The 23,200-nt window shown below is 38.4% G+C and overlaps 1 protein-coding gene across 3 annotated transcripts in view; it reads right to left on the bottom strand.

The window, feature by feature from the left end:
• LOC149219667 (protein unc-13 homolog) overlaps positions 1–23,200 on the bottom strand; it is a 298,200-nt gene that overhangs the window by 34,504 nt on the left and 240,496 nt on the right. For 2 of the 3 annotated variants that reach the window (XM_089384441.1, XM_089384440.1), the window contains exons 26-27: positions 22,308–22,403; positions 21,971–22,154 (exon numbers count right to left, since the gene is read on the bottom strand). In XM_089384441.1, the coding sequence (XP_089240567.1) occupies positions 21,971–22,154; positions 22,308–22,403 (280 nt within the window). Of the gene's footprint in view, positions 1–21,970; positions 22,155–22,307; positions 22,423–23,200 lie in introns of those variants that run through there. The other variant, XM_089384442.1, reaches the window with a different exon arrangement.

The following is a 23,200-nucleotide window of genomic DNA, read 5'->3' as shown; positions in this document are numbered from 1 at the left end:
ACAATCTCCTACCTTGCCCCAAAAAGACCTCTGCAAAAGCTGTGTCCCATCCCCGCACCCAAAATTACTCTCCCCCTATTTTCCACCAAAACGCTAAAAATCTGAAATCAAACCTTCTCAATCGGTTTACTAGCCTAAAATCAATGTTCTTATTGGTCATCTCCGCCCTTTGAAGATCTTTTGTCGAGATAGACCCGGAGAGAGCCCTCTCCTGCCCCGTAGGGCTAGCTACGAGGCTAAGTGGTTTGATGTTGCCTTGGATTTTGTCTTTTTCAGCCTGAGGCCAAATTCAAGCGCTAACAGTGTCTCCATATAAAGTTAGGCCAACTTGTAGATGATTTATTTGAGGCCAACAGCAAGGAGACTTGATGGAGGAGTCCTTGACCAAACAATAAATTGATTTTGACTCAAATCAACAATCCTAAAGCATACAATGGAGGCTTGACCTATGACAATTGACCCAAGCATGAAACTCATGCTTTAACAACTCAATTCAATAATAAAAATTCTTTTTTCTTTTCTTTTGACAAATATATTACATTTTGACTTCAAGTACAATGAAGACCAAACCTAGTTACATTCTTCAACATTCTTTGGTGACAAGCCCACCATGATAGCTCCACAATACAAAAATAAGCCTCCCAATAGGGAAAAATAATAGATATAATAGGTCGAAGGGCCATTAAGGAGGCCTAGTGGAGTTCAATGTGTACCAAGATGAACGAATGAGCTCCAAACATAGTGATAAAGGGCGTGGCCCCTTTATATCCAAACAAATGACCTGTGGTGTTCACTAGTGGCTATGGGGGCATGAAACATCCTCATGGGTTTCCAAATGGATCGAATAACATGTATCCCATCTGTAAGGGTTGGAAGAACGATGCAAGCCCTCCCATTGTCTCTCATGGTGAGACACATCCTCACTGGGGCCTCGGATCAGAGGCCAAGTGTGTGGTGCAAGAGGGGAGTCGGTTGGGCAAGGTGGTCAACGTGCATCATCATCATCCAATAGGTGGAATATGAGCAATAAAAAGGTGGAACTGAAGGACCCCATGAAGTGGAAATCTACTCTCTATTATGGTGAAGACACGTGGCTCTCAACGCTCACCCTACAAATGCCAATATGACCCTCCAAAGGGCTTGGCGACTATATAGGGTAACCAAATCCAAGATGAAGACCCACCTGCAATCTTGTATAAGATCCAATGCATCCCCTTACCTTCCAATACAACCAAACATTAGTTCAATTGAGTAAATGAGCTTACAGATCATGGGAACAAGTGAACACTCATAGTGGTATGACCTTCCATAATGGGTTTCAGAACGTACAAGTGTCTCCAAGTTCAAGAAGAAGGTTAACCAAGGATCCTATTAGGTGGTTTCACCCTTTAAGGAGGTGATATGTCCATGGTACATCTATCAAATTGCAGGTGGCATGTGACACAATGATGGAATGGAGTGGGGCATCAAGGGAAGGCTCCAAGCCACATGCCATAGTACAAGGGTAGTTATAACAAGGGAAGCCCAAACCTGGGTATATGAATATAGGAGGGAACAATTGTGGTACATGAGTTACCCCAACCTTTGTTTTTCCGCCCTTCTTCAGTTACCTTCTTCCTTTTATTGAATTTTCCTTTATAACCGCTCGGTGCTCCAGGGGATGAGAGCATGATGTGTAAGATATAGTATTGAATACCCCCTTAAGGTGGGGGCAACTCATCACCCACCAGAGGTTGGGACAATCATGGGCTCCATAATGATGAAAACAGTCAATATGAAGGACCCTAGGAAAGAAAGTGATGGCCATGATGATAAGGGTAGAGCTCATGCTTGGCTTTTGCCCACGTGCTAAATGTGTATGTCCTGACCATCTTTTGCATTTTATGGTACATTTCCTATTGAGAGTGGCCAAATTATTATTTTTCTTTTCTTTTACCTACAATTACCCCCAAGGCATCGTTCCAAGCTCGACCCAAAGTGTGGATAAGTGGAAGGGGAGGTTAACTCCTTGTGGACCCAATCGACAAATGTGGACCCGAATGGGATATATGGTGAATGGGGTTACAATGAGCAGAGTGGAGTGGTGTGTATGGTGTCGGGAAGCGGGACCACCCAACCAAAATCGAGGTTTCCCATGTAGTGCCACGCCTAAAGTTAGTAGTGAATAAAGGAGAGCCCACAGGACTAAGATACAAGGTTAACCATCAGAACGGACAGAGGAGATGAGTACAAACCAAGCCCACTCTTTACGTTGAATCCCCCCACTAATCTGTACCTAAAAGTGTCCATGATAAGTAAACAAAATACCCAACTACACAATGAAAAGCCATACCTTCAAGGTTGGAAGGGCCACCTTCAAACATACGATCATAACAAATGGTTGAGGTAACATATGGCTAGCTCAGATGGTGGAGATACTAGCACATTGATCTATCTAATGGCTGCGAGGAGTTGTTGGTTGTCAGTCAAGGACCATCTAGGAGAAAACCTTTCTCCTATGGATACTACCCACGAGTGGTGGGTAACAAGATTGATGTTTCCAAAATTGTTCTTTGTACTTACTTTGTCCAAGAATCATAAACTAGGATTCAACGCTGATTTAGATGTCAGATTGATGTAAAGAAACCACACTATGTTTAAGACTCTAACACACTTTGCAAATTTGCTAACTATGCCAAGGAAGTTGAATTTGTTTTACTTAGCCATATTAGTAGCAGTGACTATAAGAAAGGCCCTTTTCACTTTCACAGGATTAGGAAAATATATAGTGTGGTTGACCAGTCAAACTTGGCTTTTATTTGACAAACCTAACAATTGAGAGGGTCGATTTAGGTGTTGAGATTGGTTGTATTAGGAATTTGAGCCAAGATTTGATTTTGACAAAATTAGCATGCTTGCTAACTGGGATAATAAGGCAAGTCAGTTTACACACAAGAATATCAACCAAGAATAGTAAAATTAAATTTGCTTTTGGATTTGACCAAAAATAGCCAGCAAGAAAACTAGCATTAGTAATTCAACCCAGGTTTTTTATTTGACATTTATGGCAAGACAAATTAGGTCTTTGAAAGGTCAAACTAGCAAGAGTTAGTGTTTTTGCACTGGGCCATTTGGACAATCATATAGATTTATATCGTCCAACTAACTACCATGTGTCACACTAGGAGAATAGTTCACTTGCTCAACACTACTCTTGACTTGTCATCCTTCAACTAAAAACATCAACTTGAATTTTAGATTTTATATTATATATTTGGTTTTGTAATTATTAATATGAATTTCAGATTTCTTAGATTGTTCAATGTCTATAATTTCATTGCAATGATGTACTTAAAATAATAATAATAATAATATTTATTACTTTATAATATATATATATATATATATATATATATATATTGTTGTCCCCAACTTGTCATCCCTTGGAAAATTTGGGGGTGCGCTCTCGCTGCACCGGATACTCGTTCCCCAACCTTGTGTTGAGAAATCTAGGGATTAGGTGATTTCTCTTACTTTGATAACTGCTTGCGATGTATTTTTACTTAATTTGATTAGCTTCTTCTTTCACTTGATTATTATTATGTTCTTATCATCAAACATCTATCAAACAATGAGACAAGAGGACTATGATGTATTTTTACTTAATTTGATTAGCTTTTTCTTTCACTTTATTAATATTATCTTCTTATCAACAAACATCTACCAAATAATGAGACAAGAGGACACAAAATGTAGGTTGCTAACAATGGCCAAAACCTCTCCTCTTGAGAGGAAAACCCACAAGAACTCTTCTCTTCTTATAGAACTTCAAATGACGAATTCCAAGACCTAAGACCCTTGTCAAAGTCCCCTCCAAGACAAAGTAAATCCTTCCTCCTTGATTAGATTTCCTTCCAGCAACTTTGACCCCAGAAGTTTCTTCTACAACTTCGATCCCAGCAGTTTCTTCAGCAACTTCGACCCTCAACAATTTCTCCAGCAACATTAACCCCAACAGCATCTTCTGCACCAGATACTCGTCCCCCAACCTTTTGTTGAGAAATCTAGGGGTTAGGTGATTTCTCTTACTTTGATAACTACTTGTGATGTATTTTTACTTAATTTGATTAGCTTCTTCTTTCACTTGATTATTATTATGTTGTTATCATCAAACATCTATCAAACAATGAGACAAGAGGACCACGATGTATCTTTACTTAATTTGATTAGCTTCTTCTTTCACTTGATTATTATTATCTTCTTATCATCAAACATCTACCAAACAATGAGACAAGAGGACACAAAATGTAGGTTGCTAGCCATGGCCAAAACCTCTCCTCTTGAGAGGAACACCCTCAAGAACTCTTATCTTCTTATAGAACTTCAAATGATGAATTCTAAGACCTAAGAACCTTGTCAAAGTCCCCTCCAAGACCAAGTCAATCCTTCCTCCTTGATGAGATTTCCTTCCAGAAATTTCTCTAGCAACTTCGACCCCAACAACTTCTGCAACTTTGACCCCAAAAGTTTCTTCTACAACTTTGACCCCAACAGTTTCTTCAGCAACTTCGACCACCAATAGTTTCTCCAGCAACTTCGACCCCCAATAGTTTCTCCAGCAACATCGACCCCAACAGCTTCTTCTGTAGAAAACCCTAGCTCTTACACGTGTGGGAAATGGTGATTTCTTCCTCTTTTCTCCTTCACTTGAATTAAACCTTTCTACTTGGAAACTTGGCTTACAAAATATGCTAATTGATGCCCTAACTCGACTTCTGCAATTCGATCTTAGCTACTGCAATGGGTGCCCTAGTTTTACTTGTACGTGTGAAGGAAATAGCCCCAAAACAGTCCCAAAACCTGTAGAAATTTTGAATAATATGACACTTATTCACAGAGATTATCCCGATTATACACTATTGCGGAATACATGCATAATACATAACCTCCTCTACGTTGATCATCAATTTTACAGAATTAAAAACAATGAAACATCAATCGCATGCGCACATTAACACAGTATGTAACCCGGGGAAAGCATACAGCTGAAAACCCCACACTATCTGTATATTATAATGATTGAAAACATGTAACAATACATAGTACAATACTCCTCACAAGTACTCAGTACTATCTCCACCTGTTACACACAAACTAGCTAAGATCTGAATCAATCACAGGTTCAAATCTCCTCCACTGTCTGCCTGCCTCCACTACGCAATCCTGCATGAGAATAGATGAGTATGGCTGATCCAAACTCGTATTTCCTTGGCTGAACCACGCAATCCTCATTGGCAATACTCAATCCATTGATTGTGCAAATCTCATGCACAACTATAGTCACAACTGATAGCAATCTCAACCTCTAACACCTGTCTCCACTGAACTGTCCATGCACTGAGTTAACTGATGTATCCTTTAGTTGCTTTATGAGTTAATAATTAGTGAATTAATTAATAATTAATTCACATCACTCATCACTAGTGTATTCTGCAGTTAGACTAAATACAACTAGTTCAACCAAGTCAAATTGAACACAACTCCATCAACTCCTCAATCAACTCCACCAAACTCAATCACTTGAGTTCTAACTGAAGTCCACCATGCAATAGCTCAACTGACTCATAAGAAAAGCGTATTTCCTTCTGACAGTTGCATGTGCCACATCTGTAGCTCAAACTGAAGTGCTCCAAGAGGATAAGATAATGTTTATAGTCCAAATATTACTATGAGCTAATAATATTCGACTGTTCTATTTTTAGCCTGGCAGTCTAAAAATAGAAACCGCCCAATGTCTAAAAATAGAAGTCCATCTATTTTTACCAACATGACCAATCATCCACAAATAGCATCCTGCAACTCATAGACCATGATCCATATGTCTAAAAATAGACTTTGCACCAAAAATAGCCTGCGGGCCCACTTAGTGAAGGCGACTCCTTTCCACTAAGCTCCATCATCTTGTTGCATTCTCAACAAAACTTTGCTTTCTTCTTCCTCTTATAGTCCTCCACTTCTTCGCACCCTTTTGGTCTCTTTCTCTTGCTTGATCGAATCTCTTGCGTGAGTGAGTGACTCACCTTCAAGTGAGATTGAAGTCTCTAAAATATAGGCTTCTCTTCTAGGTTGAAATGTTGCTTGGAGGCCGACTTGTCCTCTAATGAAGGCAAACTTGATCTTTGCTTGTTGACAAGGTCTTGGAGGGTCTATTTGACACTTTTGACTTGACATAAAATTTCTTTAGAATATAGAACATGCCCAAAATGGGTCTTACATGTATGACAATGACTCTTTTGACTTCATAATTCTATGACAAACCTGGAAGCACTCAATGGGTGCTTGACCAATAAATAAATTTATCTTGTGCATGAAATCCATGCCTCAAGAATGACAAGAATAAATTTCTTCTCTTTAATATCAAATACATAAAATCATGATTACAATAGACATTATGAAGACCGAAACTAGTAGTAGTTATATATTTCAACACCTTGTCATCCCCTTGTCCCCAAAGACAGTCCAACATAAGAAAAAATAATATTATAGGAAAAAAATATATATTGTATATATAGAGAGAGGAAAAAATTAAAAATAAAGATAAAAATAAAATAAAAAAGGATCAAAAATTTATTTAAAAAAAAATAGAGCTTATATATTAAAAAAAATGTATAAAAAAGAGAAGAAAATTAAATCCAATAAAAAAAGGAACATGCAGCAACGAGCCGCATAGCAAAACTCTAAACCCTCAGTGACGTCTAAGGTGTCAGTGTATTTATTTTGTATACAAACATTATCATTAGCAATCACAGCAACCTTTCTCCTTTGCGAGCGTTGAACGAGTCGTCATAGCCACTGCCTCCCTGCCACTTTATCTATCTAACATACATCCATTGTACTCATCTACTGCCACAGTCCATGCTTGATAGTATCTAAACAAATCACACAGATTGTTCTATCTGTCAATTGTAAATCCATTGTACTTATCTACTGCCATGCTCCATGTTCAGTAGTATCAAAAAAAAATCGCCCCGAGCCAGCCATTATCTAGAGCCTTGAAGGAAATATATCAGACATGAGACAAATAATAGTAGTTGTCTTAAGAATGCGAAACCCTAATTAATGGTTACGGATCCCTATTCTGCTTCTACATACACTACTCGCTGTCGGGGCAGCTGAGTCATTATAGCTCAATCGTATTTGGGAAAATGCACAAAGAGAATTGCATAAAGGGCAGTTTGGCCCAACTATTAATTTGCGAGGGGCCATTAACCTCAAACTCCAATTCCACAATCGAGCCTTAACCATATAAAGGAAATTATATCTAGGGTCAAAACAGTGTTACACATTGCATCAGAAGACAAGGATGTTGATCCCACTTTATACAAGCAACTCATAGGGTCCCTAATGTATCTGATCATTACCAAGCAAGACATTTGCTACGCTATCAACACCCTCAGTCAGTTCATGGTGGAACCAAAAAGGGCACACTGGGCAGCAGCCAAACATGTTCTCAGGTATTTACAGAGAACAGTCGACTATGGAACAATGTTGCAGGAAGTGTCCCCCCCCCCCGGTTCCAAGGCCCGAAGCGCGTCCCGTGCGAATGCATCTCGGAAGCATCCCCGGAAGCGCGCTTCCGCTTGTTTTGGACGCTTCCTGGACGTTTCCACCTGTTTTGGACTCTTCCGCCTGTTTTGGACGCTTCCGCCTATTTGGGATGTTTGTTTCGAGTATAAATGAAAAAAAATATAAATATATATATATATATAGCAGACACTTCGCTTCCGCGTCCTTGCTTCGTCCCCGCTTCGTGCAACATTGCTATGGACTCTTGTACACCAGGAACAAGGATACCAGATTGAGTGGATTGACTGATGCAGATTGGGCAGTTAGTTCAGCGGATTGGAAAAGTACCTGTGGGTACTGTTTCAACATTAGATCAAGAATGACTTGCTGGTGCAGTAGGAAACAGAAGTCCATGGCTCTGAGCTCATCTGAGGCAGTATATATGGCGACAAGCACAGCCTCGTGAGAGGCCATATGGCTGGGAAAACTGCTTGTGAACCTATTCAGAAGTAGAATAGAGGCAACCAGGATCATGTGCGATAATCAAAGTTGCATCAAGCTCTTTGAGAATCCAGTGTTTCATGATCAATCAAAGCATATTGATATCTAGTGTCACTTTGTCAGAGACTATGTCCAACGAGGAGCTATACAATTGAGCTACACTCCTACAAGAGAACAGGTGGCAAACATCCTCACCAAGGCCCTTGGAAGGACAAAGTTTGATTATTTCAGGGAAAAGATGGGGATGATAAAGAACCCATTTCAGTAGCAGAAATGGGGGTGATAGCCGCACGGATGCAGAGGGAGTTGCAGTGCAAATGTAGTGTTGGGAAAAAGAACCAACAGCAGCACGGATGCAAAGGGAGCTGTCATACAGATGCAGCAGTGGCAATGGCAGAGCCATGGGCAGCAGTACAGGATGCAGCAGTGCAGAGGATATTGGGAAGGGAGGCTTAGCATCAACACAGGGACCGATGCTGGATGATCAGGGTGATACTTAGTGAGGAGTATTACTAGAGCACAGTCCTCGCTAAGAGGGAGTGTTAATTTGGGGTAGTATCGAATGTGCTCTAGCCATGAAAATTGATGGAGAGGCTAAAGCGCATGAGATCTCTAAGACCCAAAAATGGTTTGGGCAGATTCTAACCGGTTTGGGAGATATTAAAATAATTAATATTTTTAACGGAATTCCTAAGTCTAAACTTAGGAAAAATTAAATATTAATGGGTATTAATATAAAACTGGGTTAGAATAGTCCAAAAGTCATGGATCAAGCCAAATCTAATCTTAGTCATTGATTAGAGATTTAATCTTGGTCGTTGATGGACCAATGAGAAAAGTATAAGAAGAGGCTTGAGGGTCAGTTGGAAGATACACTAAGGGAGACCAGTCAGTTCGATTTCTGAAGCGGGGTTAGCTGAGAAATTCGAACTAGTTGTCTGAAGAGCAGCAGGAGGCAGCAAGTATGGAATAGAGAGTCGGGATCAGCACCAAAAAACCAGCGCAGAGGCAGGAGAGACAAAAGTAGAGGCAGCAGCAAATTGCACAATCATTAGAGGGCCTGTGTGGGTGACGCAGAGAGGCGGAGGGCTGACGCAAAGAAGCAGGGGTTGACACAGAGTGTCTGGGAGCTACGCAGAGGTCAACCAGGCTGATGCTAGGACTGGGAGAAGTGCTGGAGAATTTTTCTCTCTGTTGGGTAAACCAGTTTGGCACCCTATTGTACTGAAGAATTGCTGAATAATAAAATCCTCCCTTGCTACACTGGTTTTCCCACATTGGGTTTTTCTAGGGATTGTTGTCCAAAATATCTGTGTTGATGTGTTGATTCTTGTGCATGTGTTTGTTTTTGTATTATGGTGTGATATCTGCAGCAGAATTTATTTTAATTTTTATTGAAGGAATTTCATAAATAACTTATTGGAAAATAAGTAGGCAAAGTAAATCAGATGTTGCAATGATAGAATTTACACATAAACCCTTAACTCGCTAACCATTTGGTGATTCACAAGTCAAATATAATCGAAAAATTATACCTCTGCAACACAAAACAATATGACATAACTAATTTACAATTAAACAATGGGGAATATACATTTATATCGGAATTCTTTGTTCAATCCCTATGGGGTGATTGAGGTGACATAATTTTGAATTCACCATGCATGGAATCACTAGGGCCATTCATTTTAAATACGAACAAAAGGTTTCCAACATTTCCCTACAAGAAGAAAAAAATAATGCTACTGGACATCACATTGAAACCAAATTCAGTAACACCAAAAGACATAAAAGATATTTGAAAAGTAATCCTTCAATAACTTTGACTATCTTGGACTATTTGACATATGTAAACGAACTTTGTTTGCTGCAACCAGCATTTTGGATTTTGCAAAATAAAGCTTTGTATGAAATATTCTCTCTCTGGGATTGTTTGATGTCTCACTGGTGTCTTATGCAAATTGGTAAAAGTTTTTTAAGCCATTTTCTTTGATTGTTAAATATCAAAGTTTTTAAGCCATATAAATACACTTTCTATCCATTTTATTTTCCATATAAAACATTGATTGTTAAATATCATTCAACTTATTAAAACATGAAGTAATTTACAAACTCTTTGTCGACTAACTTGTTGGTTAAACATCTATTAATTTACTGTTTTTGACATGCTATGTTGCAGATTAATAGGTCAAAATAGCACCTGCTAAGACTAGGGGCACCTCCTTGAGATTGCATCCACCAGCCCGAACAAAGAGGGAGATTTGTTAATGACACTAAGGGAAAATTTTCCTAGACGTTTCACTAATTTCTGCTGCTGATTTTTGAAAGATATTTATATTTACAACAATGCGGAATTGTGTGCTAACATGACACCAGCCTCACACATCTACACAACAAGTCACTAGGAAACATCCATAAACATCATGAAACATCTACCTCCTAACATCATCATCTAGCCCCTTGAGGAAATTGAACCATCATTCATATCCAAGATAAGGATATACACCAAACCACCTCATAATGAGATAGTTGGTTCCACTACCATCCATGCTGCAACCAAGAGGTGATCAACAAGACAAGCACATCTAAGAAGACCACTAGGAAGCATGCACAATCATCTAATCAAAGAAATGAGACTCCCCCAAGCCAAAGACCTCCAAGCAAACTGCAGCAAATCCCCATCAATGTGATGAAAAACACAAATAACATTTATGTATACATTTGTATGTATGTAAGTATGTATCAATCTAAGTTACCAGATCCAGCACAAGGGTGTCCAAGATTTGCGGATCCATGAATCCGATCCGGATCCGAATTCGTATTCACCTTGATCCATCCATGAAATGGTGATGTGGCAGATCTTAATTTGCTAGAAACGGATCCCGTGTTTAGGAAATGGTTCCCATGTTGAAATACAACCGGATTTCAATTTAATTGCAATGCGGTTTTTAATTTTAGGTTTCTTTTGGTGGTTAATTCAATGAAGCGGTCCATGTTTGTATTATTCCATGAGTTTGTCGGCTGCACCTACTCAATTTCAGACAGCAACAGAGCAACAAATAAGGATTCGCCAAGCAATGACCCCACTCAGGTTTGGAATTCGTTGACAGTTTAATTTTAAAATGCTTACGACAATTTTTTTTTAAATCTCCATCCGCTATTCCGCTAGGCCAGAGTACAAAACCCACCTAGGTCGTTCACAGAAGCAATTCATCCACTGCACATACCCTTGTCCCTTGCACATAGTCATCGTTCATCATTGCATGCACATAGTTGTCGTTCACTCGCGGGGAACTCACTCTCTCAGGTCTGTAGGAACGATATCGACGCCTTCAAGAACGTGGAGGTGTACGCCTCTTTTAGCCACCTCCACCATATCTACTTCCTTGAGCTTTTCTACGCATCTCTGAAGGGTTTTTCTTGTCCTCTTCAACAAAGACAATAACAATCTCACGCTCATCAATTATTTGATGGTTCATCCGGTGTTTGGCTTTTGTGGCATCATCAAGATTTGCATATTTAACAAATCTGAAATGTTGTGTAATCAATTAAATTAATTAATGTTTTGTTGTGTAATCAATTAAATTACAAATGTTGTGTAATCAACTAAATTACAAGGATTATTAATTTTTATTTTATTTTAATTAAATTAATGAAAAAGTAATCAAAGCATGTTGATTAAATTATTAATGAAATGTTGGGTATTTTAATTAAATTCATTTTTATGTACTTTAATTTTAATTTTTATGTATTTTAATTTTTTATGTTGTGTATTCATAATAGTTTGAATCTTGGATTTTCTCATATATGCAGTCACACACTATAGCCTACAACCTATAGAAATGGAACCACCACAGCAGAGAAAGGGAAAACATCAAAACAGACCCAAAATCTCATTTATAGCAGTACGTGGAGATTATTGGAAAAAATCTCAGAGGTGGTTCATATAAATGGAAGTGCAATGAATCCTAGGATATCAAAAATGGTTCATATTCCAAAGTGAAGGTTCATGTGACTAGACAAACTAACACAAGGGTGCAAGTATGCACTGGGCCAAAAGATGTAAATGGAAAACCTGGACAAGGTTTGAGTCCTGCAAAAATTAAATTCTATGCATCTTTGCATGTTGCTGATAAGAAACTTGCTAAGGGAAAACATCTTGTGCAAAGCTCTAAAATTAGAACTCCATTGCCATCTAGGCCCGATGCAACAACTAATATAAAGCCCACTTTAGGCCCTCTTGAAGCAACTTTCAATAACAAGGGTAGAGACACAATTGATGAACATGTAGCTCGTTGCATCTATGCAAATGGGCTAGCATTCAATTTGGTGTGTTCCCTTATTGGCAACAAATGATTAAGGTGGTTAATGAAGCGCCAAAAGGGTACAAGAGCCCTGGATATGAAAAGGTTTGCACTACATTGTTGGCATCAGAGAGACAATCTATGGATAGACAGCTACAGTCAATCCAGGATATATGGGCAAAAACAAGGGTGTCCATAATTTCTAATGGATGGAGAGACCAAAAAAATCGCCCCATAATTAATGTTATTGCAATATGCCCCCAAGGGGCAATGTTTTTTAAGCTTGTTAATTGAAGTGGAATAAAAAAAGATGCATCTATCATATCCACAATTATTATTGATGCAATAGAAAGTGTGGGACCACATAATGTTGTCCAACTCATTATGGACAACGCACAGGTTTGTAGAGTTGTAGATTTGATTGTGGAGGGTCAAATGATCACATCTTTTGGACTCCATGTGCAGTAAATTCATTGGACCTTATGCTTGCCAAGATTGGTGAGATTGAATGGATTAGTGAAATATATGTAGCAGCTAAAGAAATCCAAATGTTCATAACCAATAATTCAATGTCCTAGGCCATATATCGAAATTTTGCAAAGTTGGACCTACTAAACGTACTCATTTTCTAATCAATATTATTTGTATTGGAAATAATAAATTCTTAATTTTAATTACAAATTTATATATGATTTCTCATTTGAGATTTGACTTTTTGAAACTTGTAGGTTGTTGAAACCCGTTTTGCCTCCCATACTCTTGTCATAAACAGGCTTGTGGAGGTGAGACAAACAATACAAGCAACAGCCATTGACCCTGTTTGGGAATCATTGAGGACTTCCACATCTAATAGAGGGAAAAAAATCAAGTCCATTCTTAATGATGCATGGTGGTACAAGGTCCAATACCTTCTACAGTTTATTGAACCAATCTTGACCTTGATCAGGACATTTGACACAGATACACCTTGCTTGGGGTAGTTTATGAAAACATTGATAGTATGCTGGAAAGGATAAGGGAAATTATAGGGAAAATGAACATGGCCCTTTTGAAACATTTTATTATGAAGTGAAGGACACAGTTACCGAACGGTGGAACAAAATGACCACACCAATAAACATTTTGGTCTACACATTGCACCCCAAATATTATCATTCCAAAATTGTCTTTACTTGGTAGAACAACAACAAACAAGGATTTTGAAGTGGTACAAGGATACAAGACAACTTTGAGGGAAATGTATAGATATGTGAGAGTTGCAATGGAAGTACGTCAAGCATTTGGAGGATTTGTACAATCTACCGGTATCTTTTCAAATCCAATAGCTATGGATGATGGAGGGCATCTTAATCCTATTACTTGGTGGGGCTTCCATGGTGGGGATAGCATTCATCTCTCAACTCTAGCCACCAGGTTGTTATCACAGGTCGCTAGTTCCTCATCAACTGAGAGGAATTGGAGTACACATGGCTTCATCCATTCAATGAAGTGAAACAAGCTGCGAGTGGAAAAGGCAAAGGATCTTGAGTATGTTCATTCCAACCTCCGTCTTTATCACATGTTGAACCAGAGTATAAAAAAGATTTGAGCAGGATGTGGGATGTGGAGCTTGAGATCTCTAACTGAAACATGACATTGAATGCCATGACTCACCTCAACCTTCTTGACGATGTTGTTCCACCAACAGTCTAGCCTTCTGACGCAACTTCCTACATTCCAGGACCCCCATCATCTATACATGATGTAGAGTTGCAAGATGCAGAAGAAGGGAATGTAAATCCATTTGAGGATATGTAGTTAAACCTACTGCACATTATCATATTAGTAGAGTGATCATGGATGAGACACTCATTTTTGTACTTACTATTATCATTTATGATATTATCCTTTTCGTACAAGGGAGGATGCATCATTTTAGTGTTTCAGTCTTCATATTTATAATATATCTAATGATTTCAGTTCTAAATGTTGTGATTTAAAAATAGATTTGATTTTGAACTCAAATTGTTTTTTTAATTTAAAAAATATTATTATATTTTTTGTACTTGACATATCCTTGTTGTATCCGGATCCTGGATTTTCTAAAATCTAGCGAATTTGAATCCATATCCAAATCCTGGTAACTTAGGTATTAGTATATCAATGTAAATAACACAACCTCTTCCCAATACCCTGATAACACCTTAATTTCATAAATGTCATCCCATTACTTGAATCTGCACCCCACAAATCCTGGTCATTCAGTATGGATTATCTACATAATGTAAATATATCTAGCTGTGGACAAGGGAAAATTCCTATTAAACAAATTAATGTATCCATAAATCCTTTTACTTCTTGTCAAGAAGTCTCATGTTTATTGGGAATGTAGCGAAATGTACATTATCCTACTCTTGTAAAAAAACAACAAGATATGTTTGTTATGTAAAAATTAATTAAAGAAAGTTTAGGTTGACTAGACGAATGGGCACAATCATGGATCACACCCTTTCCCGAAAGGGTGCCCAGGTGGTATACAAGCCAGGAACCCTCATTTGTAGGATCATCATTCGAGTAATATATATATATATCATTTCTGAGTTTGTATGCTGCATATGGTATCAGAGTCTATATGTTGCATATCATCCTCAAACATACTAACAAACTGAGACTGTCAATAAATGCTTAGAAGCTTACCTTCGTTGTTATGTAACAGATAAGCAAAATAAATGGGCTCAGTGGCTACACCTCGTTGAGTGGTGGTACAATTCAACGTATCACACCTCCGCAAGGATGACCCCATTTCAAGCTTTGTACGGCTATGAGCCTCCTAAACAGAAGGAATTGGCCTTCACTGAAACTAGAGTTCCAGCAGTTAAAGACTAGTTGGATGAGACCCAGAAAATCTTTCAAACATTGAGAGAAAACCTAATTATTGCAAGGAATCGCATGAAGCAATAAGCCGACCAACATAGATCGGATTCCGAAAAGAGAATTTGAAGTTGGAGAGTGGGTATTTGTTAAGCTTCAACCTTACAAAAAAGTATCCCTAAAGCAGAAGGGTAAAAACAAGTTGGCACCAAAATTCTTTGGATTGTACTAGATCAGCAAAAAGATCAGTCAAGTAGCCTATAGCTTAAGCCTTCCTGATAATAGTTGAGTTCACAACATTTTTCATGAATCTTGTCTTAAAAAGGCATTGGGCGAACGTCGATCAGCACAAACTACCCTGCCAATGTTAGATGATGAAGGCAAGCTCAATTTAGAACCAAAGGGAATCATCACCGCCAGGGAGAAAAAGTTACGTTCACGACTAATTAAAGAATACCTTATCAACTGGAAGAATCTACCAAAAAAAGAAGCCTCTTAGGAGACAAAAGCATTTTGCCAAAAAACACTTGTCGTTATGTATGGTTTGAGGACAAAGTATCTTTTCAAGAGGGAGGCCATGTTATGTAAAAATTAATTAGAGTAAGTTTAGTTTGATCAAACGAAAGGGTGAGATCACAGATCATGCCCTTTTTCGAAAGGGTTCCCGTGGTGGTATATAAGCCAGGAACCCTCATTTGTAACATCATCATTCAAGTAATTAATAAAATATATATATATCATTTTTTAGTTTGTATGCTGCATTGTTTCATGTATAAGCTTTTTTCTGTCCGCTAAATCTCCTTAGGTATGGCTCATAGAGATGAGAGTGAAATAAGCAAAAGGGATATCCTTTCACTTCCATGCATATTCTATTGGACCATCTACTAGGTTGTTACCACTAACCCTTGCTAGATGGTTCCAATCAATGTTACTTGGGAGCGGGAGCGAAAGCAGGGAGCGGGAGCGACATTTTCTGAAGCTCTCGGTTTGGGAGCGAATCCAGGAGCGATATTTTAAAAATATATATATTTTTTATATTTTTCAATTTTTCATACATATATGTCAACAAAAACATGTAGAATAATGAATTAGATATAAAAAAACATAAATTGATCATTGAACCATATCACATCAATCATCTAGAAGTTATAATCTTCATCAACCATGTCCACAGTTTAGTAAATACATATTACAACTGCAACATGTTGAGTCTCGTGAATCATGATTCATCAAATTCAATCTTAAAGTTTCAACTTCAAGCTTTCAAAATTGAAAATTCAATATATAACATTTATCATCATTGATCACCAAAGTTGTACTTGTAAGCTAAGTTTAACCATTACAAGAAATAATATCTTAGATATTTCTAAGTCCTAACTTCTAACTATTAACATGAAATGAAATGTTATAAAATGAAACATGAATAATGAAGTGAAATGAAACAACTCTAGTCTTCCACGAAGCATCATATTCATAATTCACAATCATTACCAATGAGTTATAATTGCCAACTTCAAACTTCAAATTTTCATTGTCACAGTCATATATTGTTTACAAAAAATATCATTATGATATGAAAGAGTCAAGAGTCAAGAATCAAGGACTCAAGACTCAACAGTTATGAAAACTAATAGAAACTAGAAAAGACAAGTAAACTGTAAATCTACATGTGGCCCTTGCCACAAGATTCTCCAGGAATATAAGCAGGTTGTGGTGGTCTTCTAGGAGTCTCCCACACAGAGCGACGACCAAAACTAGAAGGAACATGCCCTCCCGTGAGGGTGTAGATGGAGGTGGCGACAGCAAAGGAACAAGACTCGGAACTCGAGCACTGCTACTGGATGGTGGAGGTGGAGGTGGCATGGCAGCAGCAGCTGCTTCATCTTCATCCCTTATAAGTTCCTCTTCCAGTTCTTCAAGATGCACTATACCATCCTCCAAATTGTCATCCTCTGGGTGATTGTCCCAAATTTTATATGTGGGATCCTCATAAGCCCGATCACAGTAATGACTCAACAACCTCAAGTTGTAGTTCACATAAACCAAGCTTTCTGCTCGGTTTTCATTGAGTCTGTTTCTTTTCACATTATGTATGAAGCTGTAGGTGCTCCAACACCTCTCTACAGAAGAAGTATTTACAACCTGTGATAGAACTTTTTTTGCCAATTTTGGCAAAAGTCCATGGCCGCCATATGTTTCCCACCATGTGAGAGCATCAAATGTGTCTCTGTCTTCCATTGCATGGAAGGTACCAAACAAGCCAGTGCCACTGAAGTATTTGCCTATTTCAAGGCGCACAGCTACACATTCCTCCCTGTCAGGTATCAACTTTTCTAATGCTTGCAAATATCCACTAGTTACCTCTGCATCTAAATGGGGTTTGGTCCTAATCCCACCCCCTGGTGCAGGTTGGCCCAACCAAGATGTAGAGTAGTATTTTCGCGTAAGGATATACGCCAAGCAATGTAGTGGAAGATTAAGTCTATTCCACCGTTCACACACACAATCATGAATCAGTTTGTACAAGTCGGGATCTCTGTTATGAACAATATCTTTTATTTGCCCCAACATGGTATCCATCTGCTCATACACCTCGCCAATCACTGGTTTGTCTGTATCTGCAAAACGAATCATGTGATAAATGGGCTTGGTGAAATCCAATACTTGCCTCACACTTGTCCAAAACTGACCATCAAGAGCGGCCTCCTCCACCAGTTCAAAACCTCGCCTGTCAACTGCATGTGTAGCCCTTTCCTTTAATACCTGACAATGTGGACTTGATACCATGCTAGCCAATGACTCTCTTACCTTCAAAAGGCGCCTGAAGGTGAGGTAATAGCTACCAAATCTGGTCTTCACAATCTTCAACAACTCCAATCTCGAGTGACTGCGGAAAAGGCCATGGGTATTGCTATGATTTGTAATAAATTTTATCATTTGTTTGCCTTTCTTGTACAAATCACCAATCCATTTGTTTTGTGCATTTTTGTTCTTGACAACATCATGCATCAGAAGGTTCAATGTGTGAACCAAACATCCAGACCAAAATATGTTGGGGTATTTATCCTCAATAATTGCTCCCGCTGCCTTACAATTAGGAGCATTATCAATGATGACTTGGATGACATTGTATGACCCAATACGATCAATTGTTACAAGTAATGCTTCTACAATGTTGATGGCAGTCCTAAACTTGTCTGAGTAATCATGTGCAGTTAGAAAGATGGCACCACTAACAGACACAGCAAGAACCCTTATCAATGGCTTGCCTTTTACATTTGTCCATCCATCAGATACAATGGACACCCCATGGTCAATCCAAGAACTTGTCATTCTATTCAAAGAATGTGATATTTTTGCTTTTTCATGATCAAGTCCAACGGTTCCTGCCTTGTCATACCCAGGGCTCTTGTATCCTTTAGGGGCATCATTTATGGCAGAAACCATTACGTGCCAATAAGGTGAGCGAAGAACATTGAATGGCATCCCACATGCATAGATAAACCTGTAAACCTTTCAATCCACATCATTCTTACACCCCTCATCAAGGAAATCTGATATGGTTCTACGCCTTAAAGCTGATGACCCTGTGCCTCTATATCCACTGCCTTGGAAGGATGTTGAAGGAGTTCTTTGTGCTTGTGATTGTGAGCTTGGTTCAAAGAAACCCCTTGATTTTTTTGATTTGTATTGGGCTTCCTCCTCTTCCCTTATGTATTTGGCTCTATTCTGGACAAGTTCTGATTCCTATTTGTTTGTCTCCATCCCATGGCCTTTTCCCACAGAGGTGTTTTTTGGCACGGGCGTATGAACCTGTGTAAACATTGTTGCAATGGGGGCAATGAAATTTAGTGGTTCCACCCCCTCTCCCTGCTTCAGACCTATTAACATATTTCCACAATGGGGTTTGGTCTTGTTTAGTTTTTTGAGAGTCATGTTTACCCTCCTCCAGCTCCTCCTCACTGGGGTTTTCATCAAATCCACTTTCTCCAGCTTCTTCATCCCCCTCTTCATTTTGGCCCCTCTATTTCCTACTCTCCAGCACCATAATAACCATAAAAGGGACCAAGAAGAAGAAAATGCCAAGAAATATAGCCAGGTCCATGATGTTTGATATTTTTAGGCTTTTGAATCTGCAAATTAATTTAATTTATTTAGATTAATTAATTTAATTTAGATTCATGATCTTTTAACTAAATAAAGTTAATAAACTAAATTAAACTAACTAAATTACTACCTAACTAAATTAAACTAACTAAATTACTAAGTTACTAACCTCTTTGCAAGCTTGCTCCTTGCTCCTCGGCACTTGCTCCTCGCTTCTCCTCGCTCCTTTGCTCTTGCTCTCCAGCTTCTACTCAACTCATTCAAGTGATAATGAAATTTTTTTTGCCCCATTATGTTTTTAAAACATAATTTTTTTAAAAAATTTGATTTTTTTCCCATCTGCAATTTTTTTCCGCCCGGATCGCTCCCGGAGCGAAAATTTAACGCTCGGGAGTGATTGCTCCTTGATTGCTCCCGAGATGTAATTTTCGCTCCGAGAGCGATGCTCCCAATATCGCTCCCGATTTTGACAGGAAGCGCAAAACTTTTTATCGGGAGCGCGCTCCCGCCCGGAGCGTGGATTGGGAGCGGTTCGAAAGGGGGGTGGGGAGCACTCCCCCGCAACTCTGGTTCCAATACTTTAATTTATTATCTTCCTAAAAATTCATTTACCTATTAACCATCTAACATCACTTTCAGCAACACTACAAGTCACCCCTCTCACACTCTGCCCTAAGCTAGAAAAGTTGAACATGAAGTAAAAGAAAAAGAAACATTAGTGCCCTAAACAAAAGATGAAAAAATAAATTTCTCTCAACAGCGAAGCGAAACATCCAATAAGTTTTCCAAATTTATTAGTAAAGCCAAAGGAACTTTGACTTTTAAACCAATGTCATATAAACTTTCATAAGTCTGCAGAGAAATATTGAATACAATTCATAGTTTTAAAAATCTGTTAGCCTGAACCAGAAACCGGTCAAACAGGTTAGTTCATTTGGCGTCAAGTCAAACCAGCGAAAAAACCCGGTTGAAGGGTCTATTTCGCACAAATTTCACAAAAAACGGACCAAACTGACCGGTTTATGACGGAACTAACCGGTTTATGGTCAAACCAGTCGGTTTATTGGCAGGGCAACGATAAACCCCAGAAAATGCAATTTTGTGAGTTTTGAACTTGTTTTGAGGGAAATTTGGGGTTGTTTTCCTCCAAAAATAGTCCCTCCAAGAAAAGCATGCCTACCCTCTCATTTGCCTAACACATCTCAACTCTAGCAATGTTGGCAATTAATGGTAATGTTAAATTCTTAAAGTAAAAGGATGAAATTCACTTTCATCCTTTCAATTAAATTTTTAACATTACCATGAAATGACTCAAGATGTTTGAGAGTGGTTTTGACCTCATTGGATTTCATATGGAGAAACTAGAATTTTATTTTTCACTCAAAATTCAGCAGACTTAATGGTTTTCAGGATTTCATTTTGGGGGTTTGCAATGTTTTCATTTTATTCTATCATGTGTGAGGGTATGAGATTGGCATTTGATCAAGAGCATGAAGCCCTTTAAGAACCCTGATGTTGGTGGCATTGATTGCTGAACTTTGTTGATGTTGGGGGTATTGATTATTTAACTCCTCTACCATGGCCTTAACAAGAATGTACCCTTCACTCAAAGGAAAACAACTGGTTAGGCATGCTAATATTTTTCTACCACATTATAAGGTTGAGGAGATGAACGCTTCCCTCAAACCAAAATCATTGGTTAGGCATGTTAAACCTTTTCAATTTCTATCATGTTATAAGGCTGAGCAATCCAAGTTTGAAGACATTGAGCTAGATGATGTTTATGTATCTCTTGTTGATGATCCCATTTCTAATAGCGCTGAATTAATGATGAGGTTCATGAGTCACCATGTTGATCAGTGATTTGTAGTTCTGATGTCTATTTTTGCTCCTACTACTACTAAAGTTGTAGAGGAGTTTTAGGAGTCCTCAAACTCTGAGACATATTATTTATGTAGCTCATGTTGATGATCTCTTATCTAGTAGTGGTGATGAGTTTGATCATGATGAGGAGTGATCGTGTCGTTGATCACTGATACGTAGACTTGTAGTAGGTCAGTGGCCCCATAGCTTAGAGCATTGTTTTCAGACTCTAGAGACCATTTAGAGTCTCATTGATTATGTATTTTGTTGCTGATATGTATTGCACTTGGTGCCATTTGATATATTCACCTTTGCATGGTATATAGATGGGCAAACCTTCCATATTTTGTCTCTGTTGGTTTGGAATCAAGGTTTTAAATCTTAAAAATAGTTTTTTATTAAAAACTAATTATCTCATGTATTTTTTTAAAGACAGGTTCATTGAGATCTGACCAGTCCCGGTTTGATCGGTTCCGGTTTGAAACCCAGTTTATTGGGTGGACCACTCCGGTCACCGGTTCCGGTTTTTAAAACTATGACACAATTGCAAACTATTATATAATATGCAGCCACCATATCAATAACAAGTAGTCTCCGTTGCTGTTCAAAACAGAGCTAATTTCAAATGCCATTGATTCTAATAAGAAACTCAATAATGCAGACTAGCAGGTATGCAGTTACGTAAATACATTCTTGGATATGGATGTATCTATATATCTTTTTTAAATGATAATCATAAAACAACTCATAAATCACATAATTCTAAGCACGCAGAGCATCAGATAACACCAACTACTAACCTGCAGATTTTGGTAGTTTGTATTGTTCCTTGAGATACTTAGAAGCCTCTCTGTCACTTCTATGGCACAAAACACGAAGAAGTGTATCTGCATCTTTTGCAGATTTCTTTCCATACCTCCTCGAATCAGATTCTACCACAGGCTGCCCACTTGCATGCATCAAGTTCTCAATAACAGTGCGTGTCTGCAGAATTTACCACCAAGCAATTTCAATTCCTTTCTTGCTTAACCAGTAAAAAGACATCTTGATGCTTCCCTGCACTATATAAAAATAGCATACTGGAGGAGGTTCAGCATAATGCCCCAAATAAACTATTTCCTTATAAACATAACTCACCCCAAGGCTGTACAGGTTAGCAATTTGCTGTACTGGAGCTAATGAACTTTCAACCACACCATGTGGAAGCCCATCTCCACCTGCCATAAAAAAGTCCTGCAACATGAAAACAACACTGACATTTATGAGAATTAGAAACTATGAGTACTTAACTATCCATGAAACTACTAACTTTCACTCTCTCAAATCCCTCAAAGTGTCAATGAAAAATATTGTCATACTATAGCTGTATGTTGAATATCAATTTTAGAACCTGCCACAAATATGGAGTAAAAAACCAACATGTAGACAGCTTAGAAAGAACTCAAATCTTGAATAATATTGAAGACTATTATATCCCATGGAATATATAGAATGTTCCTATTCATCCTTCTCAATCTTTTATTTGTATCTTGACCTTTTAACAGCCTTAAGGCACCCTATGGCCTAGATTGATGTTCAAACCTAATTCCATTTTCACACCAAACCTGGTTGATTTGTCCTATACTTTGCTCAACATCCATGTGTGCACCAAACCAAGTCGGCTCGGCCCTGCATCGAACCTAAGCCCACACACTTCCATCAGTTCTTGCACTTCATTTGCATCCCTATTTGCACATAGTTCTCTTGCCGGCATTCTAGCTAGTACGTCGGTGTAGAACTTGGGCTTACCCCTGCACTAGAATTAGAATAAAACATAGACATGCATTACTTCGCTTCTTATGCCTCCAATTATGCCCATTGTGTCACAACCTCAACCAAGCCCTACACCCACCATACCAACCAAAACTCCTAGCTAGCACCTACGACACAATGAAATAGTGCCAGGCTTCTAGTTACAAAACAAGAATTACCATCCTACCATCTAAAAATCAATCCAGTTTGCTGAACAAGAATCGCAAAACTGCATGCCC

The sequence above is a fragment of the Pinus tabuliformis genome, chromosome Q (assembly GCF_031772625.1).
Source record: "Pinus tabuliformis cultivar Carrire ecotype Pingquan chromosome Q, CPIR1, whole genome shotgun sequence".
Classification (NCBI taxonomy): Eukaryota; Viridiplantae; Streptophyta; class Pinopsida; order Pinales; family Pinaceae; genus Pinus; species Pinus tabuliformis.
This window is presented reverse-complemented; position numbering and strand designations above follow the sequence as displayed.